The 19,151-nt window shown below is 33.6% G+C and overlaps 2 protein-coding genes and 1 long non-coding RNA gene across 3 annotated transcripts; 1 reads left to right on the top strand and 2 right to left on the bottom strand.

Annotated features, from left to right (window-relative positions):
• The first annotated feature begins 5,769 nt into the window (after positions 1-5,769).
• LOC108850079 (uncharacterized) lies at positions 5,770-7,041 on the top strand. Its single transcript, XR_001949256.2, has 3 exons — positions 5,770-5,930; positions 6,068-6,158; positions 6,357-7,041. It is a non-coding gene; the product is annotated as an uncharacterized LOC108850079 (long non-coding RNA).
• Positions 7,042-11,374: 4,333 nt separating this feature from the next.
• LOC108820490 (L-ascorbate oxidase homolog) lies at positions 11,375-13,649 on the bottom strand. The gene is made up of 3 exons (XM_018593474.2): positions 13,299-13,649; positions 11,931-13,040; positions 11,375-11,818 (listed from the first exon to the last, which is right to left on the bottom strand). The coding sequence occupies exons 1-3, from the start codon at positions 13,550-13,552 to the stop codon at positions 11,515-11,517; spliced, it is 1,668 nt and encodes a 555-aa protein (XP_018448976.1). The 5' UTR covers positions 13,553-13,649; the 3' UTR covers positions 11,375-11,514.
• Positions 13,650-15,386: 1,737 nt separating this feature from the next.
• On the bottom strand, positions 15,387-19,151 carry LOC108820414 (kinesin-like protein KIN-14T). The gene is made up of 9 exons (XM_018593379.2): positions 18,786-19,151; positions 18,123-18,362; positions 17,912-18,018; positions 17,657-17,835; positions 17,430-17,591; positions 17,101-17,354; positions 16,899-17,026; positions 15,800-16,823; positions 15,387-15,711 (listed from the first exon to the last, which is right to left on the bottom strand). The coding sequence occupies exons 1-9, from the start codon at positions 18,979-18,981 to the stop codon at positions 15,596-15,598; spliced, it is 2,406 nt and encodes an 801-aa protein (XP_018448881.2). The 5' UTR covers positions 18,982-19,151; the 3' UTR covers positions 15,387-15,595.

Below are 19,151 nucleotides of genomic sequence, written 5' to 3'. Positions count from 1 at the left end.
ACGAGCAGGACAAAATAAAATAAAAACCCTAGTTTTCTCTCATCTCTGCCGCCGCCTATCGACTGTCTTCTAGATCTGTCTCTCCGGTCATTGGCGCTCTTCGCCGGTATCGGGGAGGCCCTCCTCGTCTTAGTTTAAGTTTAGTCTCTGTTTAATCTCTGTTTTTTCTTGTCAAGGAAAATTGAGGACCTGAGTTCTTCTCGGTTTCATTGTTGGTTGGCGTGGCTGTGATTGTTCGAATCTTTGATCTGGTTCGTGGTGGTGGTTTGAGCCGGTTCAGATATGGGGTTTAGCTGTTCTTTCGAACCTGGTTTGTGGTCTGTTAATCGATGTTCATGGAACCTTTTTGATCCAGTTTGCCTCTCTTCTCTCTCTTTATCTAGTTAATATTTAAGTTATGTTCTTGTGAGGGTTGGTGTTGTCTTGTCTTCTGCGGAGTTTAGCGGTGTGTAAGTTGTATCGACGGGTCATTATATGGCGGGGCTATGTATTCCGGATATGGCTTTTACACAGCTGTGCTCTCTGCTAGTCGTAGCTTCTGAACTGGGCGGGTTCCTGCTTCTTCACGTTCTCTCGATCCGTCGGTGGTTTGTGTTTGTCAAAGTCTCGTTTGTGGGGTTCGTCTTTTGGATGGTAAATTGCTATGGAGGTATGTACTTGCTTTTTATATGCCTTCATGGTGTGGAATGAGGTTTCAAGACGAAGTAGTGGTTTCGATCTCTGGCTCTTCTCTTGCGAGGAGGTGACCATTCTCTTGCTTGTAGATGGTTGAGTTTGGGTACACGAGTGTCCGCGTGTTTGAGCCGTTGGTCCTTTTGGCGTTATCCCCACTTGGAGTTTCAAGACTCGATCTTGTGCTTTGCTTTCTCGTAGACCTGATGTGTTGTTATAGGCGGGTGGTTTGTAGTTATTGGCTTTATGGTGGTTTTGTCGCTCGTTTGTTTTTGCCGTGTCTGTAATCGTGAGTTTGTGGTTTCGACCTATGGTGGTTTATGGTCCTCTCAAGTTCTGGTTTCTGGGTTCAGCACGTGTTTCTCCAAGGTCGTCTTCAGAATGAACGTTTGTCCATCTCTGTCTTAGAGTTTGATTTGGCTCCTTGGTTCCTAAGCATCTCAAGTACACCCCTCTTAGTTTTAGTTATGTTGGGTTTAAGGCTATGAATTCATCTTCTGGTCTTATGTTTAATCATGTGTTTCTTGTTATCTCCGGGATGTTCGGTCTGTGAACTCGCCGGCTTTAGACTCCGAAAGGATTACGATCCTTGTCGGTTTTGCGTTGTAAGTTTGGTTTGAAATGCTTTAATAAATTCATAGATGACAAAAAAAAAATCAATTTAATCTCAACAATATATAGTATTTGTTTAATATACATTCGACTATTTTACCCGCCAGAAAATTATTAAACTATTAGAATTTGAATTATTAAAAAGTCTTTTAGCTGGTATTTAAAGTTCTAGTGAGTAGTGGCTATAATAAGTACGCTGTAAGAGATAACACCAACACACAGATATGTACCAGCTTTACTATAGGAATAACCAGAAAAAATCGAAGTTCATATTATTACTTAGTATTTTGCTATATTCTCCTCTAAAATAAAAAATCTTTATAACAGAAATATAGTTTTTGTCACAAAAACTATTATGTTAAAATAAAAGCCCTATAGATTTAGTCGTTTATCTCCAGAGTTCAACTCCAAAAAAAGATGATGAATGAAAAGTACTACAACAACAGCTTTACTATAGGAATAACCAGAAAAGATCAAAGTTTATATTATTACTTAAACCGTTTTCGGTGTATTTTGCTATATTATCCTCTAAAATAAAAAATCTTAATAATAGAAATAGAGTTTTTCTTGTCACAAAAACTATTATATTAAAATAAAGGCCCTATGGATTTAGAGCATCTCTAATGTACACCTCTATATTTTTTTCTAAAATAGAGAAACTCTATTATATTTTCATCTCTAAATATAGAGGCAAAAAGTGAGATTCTTCTATATTTTTTTTATAAATAGAGGAACTCTATTATAGAGGCATACATTAGAGCAAATCCACCTTTATAATAGAGATTCTCTATTTTAGAGAAAAATATAGAGATATAAATAGAGGTGGGTTGGAGATGGTCTTAGTCGGTTACATCCGGAATTCAACTCCACAAAAAATGATGAATGAAAAATACTACAAGAAGATAAAACATAGATGTGTTTGAAGGAGGGAAAAAATCCAAGCTTCACTTTAGATCCTACAATGTTGTTCGAAACAACGAATCATATAGTCGGAGTGGTCTGGCGTTAAAAGATACTTACCAGCTTTTAACGTTAAAGAGATAAAGTTTTTAAAAAGATATGTACCAGCTTTAAATTTAAAGAGAGAGAGTTTTGTTCCAATATATTCTTTTAATAACAATCTTCAAAATATAGAATAAAAAATTAAGATTAATATTTCTTCCCTTAGATATAGAGAAAAAATAATAATTTCTATTTTAGAAGAAATAGCAATGGATCAGAATGAAATTACTTCTAAATACTATAATAAAAACAAAAATAACAATAAGTTAGAAATGCTCTTAAAGCAACATCATCAATAAATAAATAATAGAAGTTTTCACAAAAAAATAAACTAATAAAGTATATATATATATTAATAAAATATTTCTTTTGTACCTAAGTCTATAAAATTCCACCTCAAAATTCCAAATCTAATATTAACTAAAATATTTCATGGATTTGAGATTTTTAATGGATTTGCCCATAATAGAATTGTATACATACATTTGAGAAATTTTGGTTTACGATTCTCACCAAAGATGCTTTTACATTAACATTATGATTAACCCGAATAAAAAGACTATTGATTATTCAAACAATAATACTCCAACAGAAAGTAATGTTAAAAAGGAAATAAATAAAAAGAAATATGAAATATGAAATAAGAAATGAGAAGAAGCACGCAATGAAATAAATGAGGGAGGGGGAGAAGGCAGGAAGTTTAACCCAAAAGATTGGACGAAAGGCTGACACTTCTGCCTTTTTCTCACTTTGATTTGTTCTTTCAGTTTATCAAATTATTTATTTTGTGTTTCTTTTGCTGCCACGTTGGATGGGACATACTGGAATAAGACATTTCCTTCCTAATCTCCACTGCCATTTCTATAATTAATATAACTCGTACGAACATTCTTTCTGTTCCTAATTAATTATCTTTTTAGACTTAAGCAATTAGATTTTATGCATTTTAGAAGATAATACTAGTTTAGTTTCTTTCTGATCAACAAATCATCCCTAACCATTGTACTAACTTTCCTTTTGTTCAAAACTATTATACTAGCTAAACATGCTAGTTGGTATATATTCATGGTTGAAGATCAAAGAGACCAGTGGAAAAAGTAAATAAGAAAACAAATAAATCCCTTTTTACCGTTTCACTTCATTAGTGTTGCACGCGACATGCACGTTCACGTCAAGATCCTTGTCAGCTCCACTCTCAAGCCTTTGATATCAATATGTCCCTAATCTATTTGGCTATTTCCATATATACATATATGTATGTATATATATAATTTCCCGACAAATTATTTGATGTTTTCCTTTTACAAAGCGGATCACGCTATTGTATTTCAATCCATTTATTTCCATACACGATGATCCCATGCAACTTCTGTATATGATCGAATATTTTAGTACGGTGATTATGATATTTTGTGATGATACTCTAGGCCTAGTGATAGCCCTATTGATTCCGGCCCGATATCGATAGTTCGATACTACGTGGCCTGTCCGAACGTGATTACTCAATTTGAAAAAAATGATTTATTTTAATTTGAACTTTAGGCGCGTTGTGTTTTTTTTTCTTCTGGAACTTTGAACTTTGTATTAGTGTATATTTTATAAAAATATTGGACAAAATAAAAATAAAAATAAATTATATAAATTTATACGTGCCTCTTCATTTCCAAACTTATGATTGTGTATATTTCATATTAAACTAAACAATTTTTTTAAAATACATAAATTCTCGAAATCGTATTTATATATTAACTATCAAAACTTTGAGTTAATTATTAATTTATCAAAAAGATATCATTTTCGATAAATATTACATAAACTTTCAAAATCGTACTAATTTATATATTGACAGTAAAATTTAAATAAAGTTAAATTATCAAAAATGTTATTAGTTTAAATTACTACTTTATTAAATGTAACTTTATATACATAAACAACACAAAATTCTAAAATTTACATTATATTTCAGTTTTGGGAATACTATAAAGTAAATATATATATATATATATAATATATATATATATATATATATTAACAATAATTAATTTAAATTTATAAAATAATTGTTTTAAATAAAAATTAAAAGAGATAAATAATTATAGATTTATTTGATGAAACTAGAACAATCAAAATCTGATAGAATCTATCTGATTAAACTAAAACATATATATATATATAAGTTAATGTTCACACAATTTATAAAAGAATGTTATTTTGTTTTAATAGCTAATATGTTCTTACTTGTCCACTAGTATGAGAGTTCAAACCTCCCAAAATTTTTTTTTACAATTTAACCAAAATAAAATTATTTGATAAATTAACGAATGACTAACAATTTGACGATTAATATATATAAACACGATTTTGAAAGTTTATATTGTATTTTTAAATGTTTAATTTTACAGAATTTATCCAAATGACATAGTTTTGATAAATTAACGGATAACAAACATTTTTGACGGTCAATATATACAAAAGCAAAATTTTGATTGTTTATGTAGTAGTTTTGAATTTTTATTTGTTTCAGTATGAAATATGTATTACTGTAAAATTCAAGAATGAAAAGATACGACGTATAGAGTTCATGTATTATTTTTTTCATTTTTTTGTTTAGTTCAATATAGAATACACACTAATACATAGTTCAGAAAAGAAAAAGACATTAGACATAAAGTTCAAATTGAAATTGACATTATATATATATATATATGTTATATTATGTTATATAAACACAATTTGGAATCAAAAAACCAAACCGGATTCAAACCAAAAAACTGAATGGGACCCACATTTTAAAAAATACAAATTATAAACCTACATTTATTAGTTATATTTATTTTTTAACAACCAAATATCTTAAAATATTATTTATAAACCGAATTATCCAAAAAATAATTATCCGAATATTCTTTTATCTAAAACATTAAAATTATCTGATATTTTATCCTAATAACCCAAATTACATGATATTTAAACTAACACCCTCCCCCCCCATCTGAATTATCTGATGTTTTTACTTAGATTACATGAAATTATCCATAAAATCAAATATCAAAATAACCAAACCAAAATTTGTAAATATTTGAATTTCTAAATTTAATGTTTCCTAAATTTGTAAATATTTGAGTTTGTTGTTTGCTATAAATTTGTTTTAGTATGTACTCGTACACTTATTTTATGTATATTATATAAAGATTGGCAAGCTGTTATTGAATTCAATAAATATCTGAAATGAGTAAACATGAACTTGCTTCTGTATTTTGTAATCGTAATCTATAATCTATAATATAATGAGGAAGTATCACTCCTGTATAAGAGACACGTGTCCGTTTTTATTTTATTTTTCTGTCCAGTGGGCCTTTTCTTTTTTGTTTTAAACCCATGTCTCAAGTAGGCTTTGATTTGGATTCGTAACCATGTTTTGTTTTGTGTGGGTTTCTTTTGATGTTATTGGTTTGGCCCATTGCATATTTGTCTGAACGTCGGCTAGGTTTTTTTTTCTCATCGAGAATGTTCTTTCACAGAGAGGCGCTTCCTTTCCCGATGAATTTAATTTAGTAACTCGATCTCTTGGCCTCCTCCGTGCACGTTGTTTGTCATCGAAGCGATTCTGTTTCCCATAAGGCCTTCTCCCCTCCTTTATATAGGTTAGCTCTCATTTGCCTCTTAAACTTAGCTCTCCGGTATACGACCAACTTCAAGTGCTTGCGATCTGTTTTATTCTCTTTCGCCATTTAAATTTCTATCATATTCCTCTGTCGGTAACGTATCTTTCAAATCGCAGATGTTGTGGGTGAAATAAACTTTGTGCAGGGGTCCGATCTTAGGAACGATGCAGCCACCACCAGGTTTGTGGCCCGGCTCTTAATCAAACCGTAAGAAATCTTTTAAATTTCTTTCAACCTTTCGGTATGCTCTCAAGTTGTGCAGCATTGATTAAGCTTTAGACTGTTTTGTTTAGGTTAGGTTTTCCCCTATGAAATGAGTTGAGTGTACTGTTTCATAATTGATTAATTCATTGTTGTTTTATGTTACCTAATGATTAATTCAATATTTTCTTTACAAAAAAACAGGGAACCATTTTAATGCTGATTGACCATCACTGAAGCTCTCCTCCTTGGTTAAAAACCCTTCCAAAGCTAAGCCAGCTCTCTGATTAACTCTTGCTTGAAGGTGGCCAACCTAGATACTCACTACATCAAAAGGCGTCCTTGAATTCTTTGACAGAGGGAACAAATACCTAGGTCTCCACCAACCTTGAGATCGCTACTAGGAGAGGTCATCCAGGAAGAACCTATCTTTTTGGGGTGATGCTCATGTGTTTTGGGAGGTTTAAAAAAGGTAAAAAAAGTCCTCAACAATTTAACCAACACTGCAGGCATCACTGTCGTTGAGCAAAGCTGGGAAAGTATCCAGATCGCATTGAGCGGGTTTGACATCTCTATGAAGAAAGTTTACTTGGAATCATATGAAAACATGCAGTCTGCACTTCATTGCCACCTCGATGAGCTCAACACTGTATGTAGCGAGTGTTTTCACTTCTTGGTGTCTGAGTTCATTGAGATGATCATGGGTCTCAATGAACTCAGACACTCATTTCCCGTTTCCTGTTTCACTCATTTCCCGTTTCCTGTTGTTACTGAGCGTAGACTCAGATCCTTTGTTTCATGTTTGCACAAAAAAAACAAAACAGATGCCTCTGTTTTTAAAACCTCTGCTTCGCTTTCTGTATTTAACAGGAAAAACCGTTCCAAGCCTCTAATATGCAAGCAAACGTTTCATGGGTTAGAATTGATTTTCAAAAAAGAAATAGTACGCTTAACGGGCTCTACACGGCAACCCACCCCGACAGCTTACTCTTATTAGAGATGAAACGGCGGCGTCTACGCTTATAGTCTAAACAATTATAACGGCTACCAAACACGTGAATCCGAAACAACAATGACAATTGGTAAAATCCAATCTTCTACTATAAGTGTTCAAGGTCAACATATACAATTGGCAACAATAGTGAAGGAAAAAATATTAAAACTTTGCACCAACAGGTTTCAGAAAAAAAAAATTTGCACCAACAAAAAAATAATAATAAAACTCTACAATTAAAATGATACAAATTCTTCAACTCAACGGTCATTCTATTAAAGCTCCCACTTTCTACTCCCTAGATTATCATATTAATATTCTAATAACGTAACAAATGATTGATTTAAAATAAATGTCGTCCTATATTCAAGTGTTCCAACCACAAATATCCGTTTCGTAATCAAAAACACGATAAAACAGTAAATCAGAACTCTAGATTCTTGTCCGCAATAGTAAGTCGCTCAAATATTTTTACAGCAAAATCAGACCAGTTCACAATGAGGAAAAGAAAAACCAACGACGAAACAGCCACTGAATGGAACAAACGCCACAGAGGAAACACTCTTCTCAGAGCAGGCACGGCATCAACGATCACTGGCTCCTCTAGCGAAATTACGAACCGTAAAGGTAAACTTCACCCAAAACACCTGCATATGAAACATCTTGAATCAAAGAGAATAACAATACTGCGAACAACTACAATTCCTGCAGATACGCAAAGAAGAGCAAGGGAAATGCGGATAGCCAACGCCGACGAACCTAATGTAAGCCAATCTCTCCTCAATCGCGCTTACAACAATATTCGTTACTCAATCTCACAAACTAAAAAATCAAAATACCGTCAGAATCAAAGGAAAATGTGGCGACTTCGCCGAAATGAACAAAAAAAGAACACGACCACCTCACCGTTTACTCATCATCTCACAACAGTCAGATTCAAGGTCCAGCTTTATTGAAGCCCAAGCATTTTAAACCCATTTAGACGTACGTAAACACTATATCAAATACTTAGGCTTCGATTGGTGACCACTACATGAATAAAATAAATAAATAAAATGAAAAATAAAATTTCATTTGAGGAATTGAAAAAAAAAAATAAGAATTTTTGTTCATTTTGTACCTCATCAAAATTGCATAGGAAAAAAATTCTTTATAAATTCATTCATCTTTAAGGAATTTAGTGGTAAAGAGTTGGATCTACCTATTAATAATTTGAAGGAAAAAAATTAACTTACCTGGTATAATTTTTGAGAAACAAATAATTCACCATATTTTTTTTATTCAACATGATTACCAATTGGAGCCTTAGTTTTGTCGGCATATTACAACTTCTTTTGGGTCCAAGACTTATCTAAGCCCAGTAAAAAATATAAAACTTGATATTATCTTTTTTAAAAATACTAACATTAGTAATTTAAAGACCAGTTTATTAAAAATCTATATTCTCGAAATTAATTATGGGTAAACTAAGTGTAAATTAAAAATTTTGATGGAATAAATCTTTAATTAAAATGAAACAATTTTAATACATTTTCCCTTTCATTTTAAAAATATAAATACTTACAACTACCTACGTAAACACATGTCAACCCATAAACCTACTCTCATGAAGTTGAAATCGCTATTAAACCTATTGGACAATTAAAAAAAAATTAGTTTTTTTTTTGAAAAACACAAACCATATGAATTCTATACCATTCTTCTATCAACTAATTCTATTAAACCTATTGGACAATGTTCCATTCATCATCATTGTAGACAACAAAGAAACACAACCATTTCAGAAAATAAACTAAACAACATCGGTCCACAAAACTATTTAACGCATCAACTCCGAACCTGGCTCCGCACTTGCGCGGGGGCTATGCAACTAGTTAAACTAACCGGCCAAATTTTGTTTTTGTTTTTAGTGTATCGATATATGGTAGGCGATTTTGTAGCAAAAAGAAAAAAAAATCAAATGACCATTTTCCCATTAATATAGTTATTAGTAATAATCTGTTATTGTTAGAGAAATAAGGTAAGACCAAAAATATTATTAGTTAATCAAATGGTCTAACAACCAAATATTTTTCCAAATTTCTCTCTTTTAGTAGTAAATATTTTGACAAAAATATAAGTGTGTTTTAATTCCTTTGATTATAACATGAACTAAATAATTTCCTGCACCATGCACAAAAATAATAACTGTTAAAAATATTTTTATTTACTTTAATATATGTCTTTATTACATTTAATTTTAAGTTTAAAATTTATTTTAAAAGTAGAAAGTAATCACATATATATTTTTAAAAAAATTTCCTAACTTGATTTTATTTAAATTAGTTTAATTGAATAAATTAATTTTCATTTTTCGAAATAATAGTTTTATACCCTTTTGGTTTTAGTTAAGAATGTTTAACTTGTAAAAGATACTTATTAAACCTAATTAATCGAATGCTAATCACTCAATTAAATTATTTTACTGCAATTAATTTTAAATGCAATTCAATAATTTAGAAACTTGATTAGGTTTATCCTTTAATTGAATAACTAGATTTTAACCCGCACTTTAAAAGCGCGGGTATATTTTTATTTTAATAAAATTTAATTGAATTTTTAATTTTGATTAGAGAATAAATAATTTTAAAGTTTTTTATTTGTGTTTCAAATAAAATTGTTCTATTATAATAATTAATTTTCAAGCGGTGTTTTCATATCCAACTCAGACCTATGATTGAACCGATAAATCCAGTGATATGTGTATAATTCAGTTCAATTTAATAAAAACAATTATAATTATAATCTTAGAAAACCTAGTAAGAATCTAAAAATATGCTATTAACCTAAGATCCTATATGAGATGACCCGCTGAAAACAAAAAAAAATTATATTTGAAATGTTTGTTAAATAATTTATACTTTTTAATATTATATAAAATTGAAAAATTAAATATTTAGACTTTAATGAGATTTGTATTATGTCATTTGAAAAAATGAAACAATGGTAATAGGAAACTTTATTATTAATATGAAAATATTATTTTCTTTTTTTGTTACTATGATAAGTTTGTATTTTTATTTATGTTTAGATCTAAAACTTAATTTTATGATAAGTTTTTTAAAAAATTGAACACTCAAAATTGCCATATCATTATTATGTAAAAAAATAGCATAATAATATTTTTTTAATTTACATGTATATATTCATATCCAATCTTTAAATAATATTATAGATGAAAAAATGATATTTAAATTAAATGTAAAGTATATACTGCATGAAATTAAAATTATTATCATTTACAAAATATGGAAAGTATTAATTACTATAGTTATAGAAAATATTCTATTGAAATGCAGATTTGTAAATATATTGAAATGCAGGGGTAAAATCCTAATTTTTTTAAGTAGGATCATTCTTTAATAGTATAGATACACTTAATTATAGCTTTAATCATTTAGATTTCCACAAAAGTATAAATATTTATATAAATATTTATATTTGATATGATATAAAGATTATAAATTGATCATGTTGCAAAAATCTTAACATCATGTAATAACTTTTGAAAGATAATATTATATTATTTATAAAAATATAGTGATAGTACAATATCTCACTACAATTTTATCATATATTGATGTTCTCGTTAGAAACATTAAAATATATAAAATACTAATAAAATAAATGAATATATTTTATTAATTTGTATAATGTGTAAGTTTATAATAATTTTTATCTAATATTTAAGTTATTACGTTTATAATTTTTTTAATTATGGTAACTACCATATATTTATTGTTTTATATTTAAATTTATATAATTGAAACTTTATATTATAATTGTGTTAAGCCATATCATAATTATATAGGATCCGTATCATTATTTTAGTAGGACATCTCATCATTTAGTTGTTAGAATGATTGTGATGAAGACACTTAAACAAATCACTTCTCAGTATAGGATATTTGAATAAACTCAATATTAGTAGTTAGGTTTGGTGAAGAAAGGAAAAATTAGCATTCCGGTAATGTAATAACAAATAATATAGTTATCATTAGCTATGTAGAAAAAAACAGATCGTTAGCTATGTACAAAAAAAACAGTTATCATTTATGCTCATTTGATTAGTTAAATTAATTAAATTGTCAAAGACTAGTTAACGCATCCGATAGATAAGAAGACGACGACAAACTGAAGTGATGAACATACATACATTTTAATTCATGTACATAGCATGGATATCGTCTTAATTAAAATAATAACTTTAATTAAATAATTAAAAGACCCCAAAAACATAAAATTAATCCGTTCAGTTCGAAACTGGCTCCAACAAAAGAAAAGCCAAACTCCTTTTGTTTGTTAAATAAAAGTATAAAAGAAAATAAATTAGGCTCCGGCATAAGGGTTAATCTTAGGTTTATCCTTGACAAGACCACATTGGAGGCTTGACTCCGGCATGTTGTATTCGTCCCTGAGAGATTTTTCCGGCGACAAGACACTTGCGTAGAGTTGCTGTCCTAAGTACCGTCTCTCGGAATTCTCAGACCTAATGTTCCACATTCCACAGTTGTCAAATGTGAGTAATATTGCAGCCCAACACTTGGGGTAGACTTGGATTGTGTGTCGGCTCACTGCGTCTAGAAGGTTGTAGTTCTTCCTCTTCTCTGGTGTCCATGTCCCTGGTTCAACCCTTTTTGTTCATTGAAAGAAACTGATATTAGGGTTTGTAAATTGATCTAAAATTAGGGTTTGTAATTTTGTTTACATATAACTCAAGAAAAAGGATGTAGAGTGTCACTTACGCTACAGCGAAGAAGGAGTAGCCATCCAAATGCCAAGACTGGACGCTCCTCTCGTGGTTCTCGAATACGACTTCGATGAAGTTGCGGTGAGTGACGTTGATAACATTGGGTTCTATCTTTATGTTCTTGATCTGATCAGAGGTAGGGTTGTCGGAGATGCTGTCGTACTTGAAAACCTTATCGGTAACACCGAAGTACTCAGCGAGTTTCAACGGGGTCTCGGGGTCTATGTGCGAGACTCCGTTCAAAGCATACCTGAGCTTGCTGTCGACCTTGCCCTGAGTGTTCACGAGCTTAATGGTGCGAGTGATGTTAATCTTTCCGTAATGGTAAGAGCCTTGTGGGTTAGGTCTAGCTGCGCTGGCTGTCAAGTTCCACCTGAAAGAGCGGAACTGGTTCAAAGACCAAGCCCAGCCAACAGGGGCCGCGGGTAGCTGAGAAGAGGCGAGACCTTTGCCTCCCTCGTAGCGGAGGAGCCCTGTGGTAGTCAAAGCGTTTTTCAAAAACCTTGTGGAAGCCACCATATAGTAATCCTTAGGTTCTTGGTTGGCCATAAGGATCACGCCAAAGCATTGACCAACATGTACGTCAAGCGAGTCATAATCATTCTGTAGAACGTGTGAGCCTTCCATCTCAACAAGCTTCATTTTGTGGTTCTGAATCCTAAAGTTGAGAGATGCCTTGAGACCCACGTTACATATCCTAACTCTATAGGTTTTCCCTTGCTTCAATGTGAAAAGAGGTTGGTCAGAGCCATCGCCTTTCCCGGCCTTACCGTTGATGAGAATGCCGTCTGGGCGGCCAATAGTACGGCCACTGTCTAGGAAATTCTTGAGCTGAGTGTGGCTTTTGGTGTACCAATCGTTGATAAGGACAGTGTAGTCATCTTCAGGGTCAGCATATGGGACCGGGATAAGAAGACGACTGTTCACACGGAGGCCACCAAAGGCACCCGCGGCACGATGCATTGCCGTGGTAGGGTAGTAGAAGTAGCTACCGATCTGATCTTTTGGCTGGAAATGATATGTGAAGTTCGTACCCGGTGGGATAGGACACATTGTTCCAGCAGTCCCTGCTTGCCATGAGTTCTTCCTATGCTGGATTCCATTCCTATATATAATTTGTTTCCAAATGAAACCTAAATTGTAAGCTCCTTATTGGTAGCATTAGAACTTTGAATCAAAAGGAGCTATATTACTGGTGATGAATAACAAAAATTTGCACATTTGAAAACCTTTTCTAACTTTTCACCATTTTAATTCGCTTTGATTCTCTTTATATAGGAAATAATCAAAGTGAATTATCTAAATGGACATCTCTAGCAATGGTAGGAAAATAAGGATCACGGTTTATTATGAATAAAAGTACCATGTAATTAGGAAAGGCTCGTCTAGGTTGTTGAAGACATTAACGATAATGTTGTTGTTAGAAGTTGAGTTGAGGTTAGGACCAGGGAATTGACCGTTGATGAGAATAACTTGTTGTGGAACACCGAGAGGAGATGCGGTTCCGTACGTCACGTTCCACACGTGATGAAAGTAAGGATCCTCCGCTTGGACCATCACGACGGTCACCGTCGCTAGACATAGGCACACGGCCCATAGTTTAACCCCACCCTTCATTAACAATGAACTTGTAACTTTTTTTTTTGTTTTTCAAGTGTTAGAAAACGAATGGGTTAGTTTGTTTTGGGGTTTTATTATGTTTTTAAGGTTTGAATTTTGATTTTTTTTGTTCTTCAATTGTTAAATGACGTTTTTATAGTTTGTTCAAATACAGTTTCTTGTTTTCTCGTTTCTTTAGGTCCTCTCATTACGTTCCCCCTGTCGTCCATATTAGGACTATTCAGTTTTGACCTCTACGACTCTTATGACTTATCTATTATTTTTTTTTACTCTATCTATTTTGAGCTTACCATTTTTCTAGAATTTGTTTCTTCCCATATTCTTTTGAGATTTTTTTTGCTAATTTCAGAGTCTTGATGAGTCCGTTCTTGTGCAGGGCTTAGTAGGGGCTCCTATAACTAAGCTTTATTTCCCATATGAATAAAACATAGTTATGATTTTATGTCATGTTTTGGATACAATACAATTCTGTCCGACTGAAATGTTTATACAAATTGATTTTTGTGAGAATAACTCGAAAGATATTTTAGGGGTCGCCAACAAGAAAATTGAGCGAAAGCGGAAAAAATGTTGTTAGTGCCTGACAAGAAATAATTTTAACTTTTTTTGAAAAAGGATGTCCTAAATTATATCTTTCAGAATAATATACTTGTTTTGATGAATTAATTTCTATATTTTTTCTCACAAAAAAATATGTATGAAATTTATCGTCTCTTCATTTTGAGATGTTTGTTGCCTCACCATTTTTCACATATAGAAAATTGAGTCAGAGACTCAGAGTTGAAGCGTAAAATATGATGACAGTACCTTGCAAAAGAATCTATGTTTCCTTGCAAATAGAACTGGGAAAGGAGATACCTCGCGGGGAGGGGAGTTGTATGTTGGCGTTCTATCACCAGAAAAAATCTTTAAGGGACTAGAACAACATACCCCTCAACACTATCCTCTGTGCTGCGTCAAGGGCTTGCCATTGACTACAAGCTACACCTAAGTTTTTTTTTTTTTTTAAACTGATTTGTGCATTAATATAAAAGATAAGTAGCAAAAGTGATTACAACATCCACTTTAAATAAAGCCCTAAGAAAAGAATCCCATTTAGAACCCAAAAGCCCAGCCCAAACCTTTGTCTAAGTAGAAGTTCCAACTAGAACAGATCAACGAGACGACAAAGAGATTAAGGAACCCTAGTTAGGATAGAACCAGTGTTGAAACTAGAACAAAAGATACTCAGACGAAAATGGAGAACCAGTATTGCATTAGATCACTGGCGCGTTCGTTGCTTTCCGGTCTCAAGGCAGATATTCTGTTTCTGATGATGATGGAGGTCTTTGCAATAATCTGATCAGGGGATCGATGGCCACCACGGTGAAGCCTCTCATTTCTCTCCCACCATAGGTTGTAAATCACCGCTTGCCATGAGCTACACCTAAGTTAATTAACTACTCCAAAAAGTAAAGGTGTATTATTAGTTTGCTAATCAACCCTTTTACTAAATTTAAGTGTGTAATTTGTATACAACCAGTGCAACTTCTTTCACACACTATCATTAACCACAATCACAGATCAAGATTTGCTTCTTCATTTCACACAAGAAACTATTGTTCAATGAGGCTAGGATTGAAACAAAACAGAAGAATAGTAAATGAAAAGTGACCACCATTTCTTGACCAAAAATTTCATGAGAGGGCCTAAACCAACATCATCTGAAACAGAGAGTTTTTTCTAATAGATCAACCAAAAACAAAAAGACGAGACCAACTAGATTCCTACATCAATGAATATCCCTGACGCCTCATTGACTCCTGATAAAAATGCATAAAAAAACTGACGCTAGGAGACAAAATTTCCTCTAAAAGACATAAAAGTATAAAACCTTTTGACATTACCCCATAAAACAAGACATGACAGGCTTTTCTGATTTGTCTTTTACTCAGAATCATTGACCGGTTATTCAAGAAATAATACATTCACAATCTCTATTGAAAAATCTAAACTTCCATCATTTGCTTGGGGACCAAGACTTCCTGCGGTTCTTTGTCTTTACTTCGTTAACCCATTGAAGAAGTCATTACCATACCCCACATCAATAAACCCTAGTACCAGAAGTATGCATAAGCATAACGCCTGAAGCTTCTGGATAAACGTTTGAGCTCTTCCTGCAACCAAAACGGAATATCTCAGAAAGATAACAAAAGAACACAAAAGCGTTTGCGTTTGTACAAACTTGGATCCAAATAAGTTTACCTCTCTCCTCGCCCAATAGTACTTGTGGTCTAAGCAATGGTGGAGCTATATCCTCCTGGAACGCCAAACCTCTCTGAGATTTTGGCTTAAGTGACCCTTGCTCCCTTACGTTATTGTCTATGTGTTGGCTAAGTCCTTCGTCGCCAGGATTTGGGTATTTGGACAGAATCTGATCCTCTGTTTCGGAAGAACAGAGACATTGCAGCTCAAACAGATCTATAAGCATCGGTGTAGGTTTAACCCCTGTTTCCTCTGTTTTGGATTCTTCTATGTCTTCCAGTTTTGCAGATGACTTTTCCAACGACCTGTTTCTGCTTAGACTGCATGCTTTAACCGGAGAAGGGGTCTTGGGAAGTAGTTTCTTGTCAAGCAAGTAATTCTTGCTTGCGGATTGCGAATGAAGCCAACTGTTAACCTTTGAAAACTCTGTTCCACCCATCTTTGAAGAACTAGATTTTTTAGCATATCCGGGGCCCATCTTCTGTACCTTTGGCTTGTGCTCAGACACAACCAACTTGATATCACATTCAGAAATGTCCTGACTATCAACCGTTGCTGCATCATCTACTGTATTCCGACGCATTACACAAGTAGACTTGGAGACGCTCCTCTCTGATGAGTCACACACAGAATCATATCCGTTCTTCTTCACAGGAAGACACACGGACTCAGCTCGGACAGATATCATCGAGTTTCTTCTAGACTTAAGGCCAGGACCGTGAGAGATTACGCTGAAATCTGTCCCTGATAACCTTCTGCTGCTACTAGCTGTCGGTCTCATGAAGCTAGGGAAAACATCGGAAGCACGTCTTGATTTGTTTCTCTTTAACTTTGGAGTAACTTGAATCTCTTCTCTTATCTCATCTACTTCTGCTTCTTCAGTACCATGAGGCTTACCAGTGAGTTTCTCTAATGTCTCGTTTAAAGATCTGATCTCTTTTAACGTTGTCTCACGTTCTTGCTCTATCTTTTCCATCATCTTCTCCAGATTCATCATCACAGCCTCCTTTCTCTCTTGTTCTTCCTGTGAAAGAATATTTAACCCATCAGAAAGTGTAAACGCTATAAAGCTAGTCGACGTGTTATGCAAGTTCTTTACCTTTGATTCGTCATGCCCTAAATGGATGTTCTTTGCCCTAGTTGCGAAATTTAAAGAGCATATGGTCTCGCAAAGATCATCTTCTTTCCGGCTGACATGAACAAGCATCAACGTCTTAGAGTCTTGCCCTGAAAAAAAAATCAAGAACCAAACTTCAAGAAGTGAACATTAACATTTCAGTTAAGATCAAGATGTTAGTTACCGAGAGAGTCTTTCAGAACTTGTGTGAGCTTGCTGTTCCTGTAAGGAATGTGAGGATTCTTGCGTTGGAGAGAATTGATGACATCTCCTAAAGCAGATAGAGAGAGATTAATGGCTTTGCCTTCATCGAAACGGCGACCAGTGGCTTTAGTTTTCAACACACGCTCGCTTCCTCCAAGATCCACTAGCCAAATCTTGTTTGTTTCACGCCGTCTCTCAGGAGCTCCAGCGCAAGCAATCGATACACGGATCATACTGTTTTTTTTTTTATATAATCCAAGATTAGAGACATTAATGTGTAACAAGAATAATAATTTGAGTTTCTCTTACCAGTGTGATCTGCTGGATGCAGAGTTAGAGTTAGTGGAGGCAGTTGCTCTGTTTCTGCAACCTATTTTGTATAACTTGAAGACTTCATCAAAGTCATACACTTTAAGAGTCACCAAGTTCTCTATATCTATCTCTCCCTTTGCGTCTGTGTGTATCAGAAGACTGAAACAGGAAAACAAAACACACTGAGTCATGTAGTCCAAAAACCAATTCTCAGTGAAGATTACCTTGGAGGTATTGGACCAAGGGGTTTAGTTCCTTGAGAAACAAGCAAGTCTCTGAGATTCCCCATGTAAATCTCAAGCATACTAAATTTGATTACAAACTTATGATTGCTGCTCTCCACTTGTTTGAACAATCCCTTGATTGCTCGAGGAACGATGCCTGGTGATTCCGGAAGACCCTCCTGCAAAATTAAAGAGATTCAAGAAAACAAGAAATGAAACCAAAGAGAGATGTTCTGATTAATCAATGCTTCTTACCATTGTGAATGTTTTTCCAGTACCAGTTTGTCCATAAGCAAAAATGCAAGCGTTGTAGCCATCTATAACCGATTTGATTACCGGTTCAATCTCTAAGAAAACATCATCTGCACATTTTGAATAGTATCATCAACAACACTTTCATGTATAAGCAAGCCGTGTAAGCGACGTCATAGTGGAAAATTCTCAAAGAAGATCAAAGCCACCTAACCTTGCGATGAATCAGGTTGGAAGACTCTGTCGAAGTTGTAGGTTTTCCTCTTGCTTTCTGTTAACTTGATGATAACGTTTCTTGCATCCGAAGCAACCGGTGCTCTCAAGTTTTTGGAGTCTAAGGGTTTCACTCGGCAAAACACACGAATGTTCCCTTTGAGGTCCAAAAACTCGTTAAGAATCTGCCTTCTTCGTTTGTTCTGCTCATTTGCTTCAACTGTTAATGCAGAGAGTTTATCTGTAACCAAACAGAGGACACAGAGCATAAATAAATAATCAGAACTAAAATATTCTAATAAAACATATATTCTCACACTTAATTCTATATAATAAACCATGGTTTGGCAAATCTTTCTTGACTATCACTATTATAATTATTATGCGATTGAACTCTTGACTCTCTACAATATTGGACCCATTCATATTCTACAATTTTGTGTGAGGACGAATAATGAAATAGCCGTTGGATGATCGCCACAGTATGAGAACAGCTAATCCAACGGATGATATTCGTTGCATGTAGTAGGTGATTTTCACCAAAGGATTTTAATTTTTCACAAGAGAACAAGAAATTTATTTAGAAGAAAATAAAATAAATTGAAGAACAAAAATCCAAAGAAAGAAAAAAAATCTAAAAAAAGAAAAGAATCCGAGAGAAGACCTCTGATGCTCTGTACTTGGATGAAAGCAGAGTCGTCTTCTTCCTTCGACGTCGAAGCAATCTCAGAGGAGGAAACGTTCTTGACGATGTTGCAGACAGATTTGACCCACGCTGATGTCAAATAAGACTTCGTACCGAGCAATGAATGGATTGTCTCCGGTAGATTCTTAACCGGTTTCGATCTTCTCCTCTCCATTAAACTAAATCTTGATCTTGAACAGAGGAAACAGAGGAGGAAGTAGTGAGACTGAAGGGGTCAGAGCTCATCAATGGCGAAAATCTAGGGATTATCTTTTACTTTTTAGAAGACAAGAAAACTTGGAGAGAATGTTCTTTCATTATCAAAATCGCTGCAGGTGCCATTAT

The sequence above is a fragment of the Raphanus sativus genome, chromosome 1 (assembly GCF_000801105.2).
Source record: "Raphanus sativus cultivar WK10039 chromosome 1, ASM80110v3, whole genome shotgun sequence".
NCBI lineage: Eukaryota > Viridiplantae > Streptophyta > Magnoliopsida > Brassicales > Brassicaceae > Raphanus > Raphanus sativus.
The sequence above is the reverse complement of the archived record's forward strand: the minus strand, read 5'-3'. Positions and strand labels throughout refer to the sequence as shown.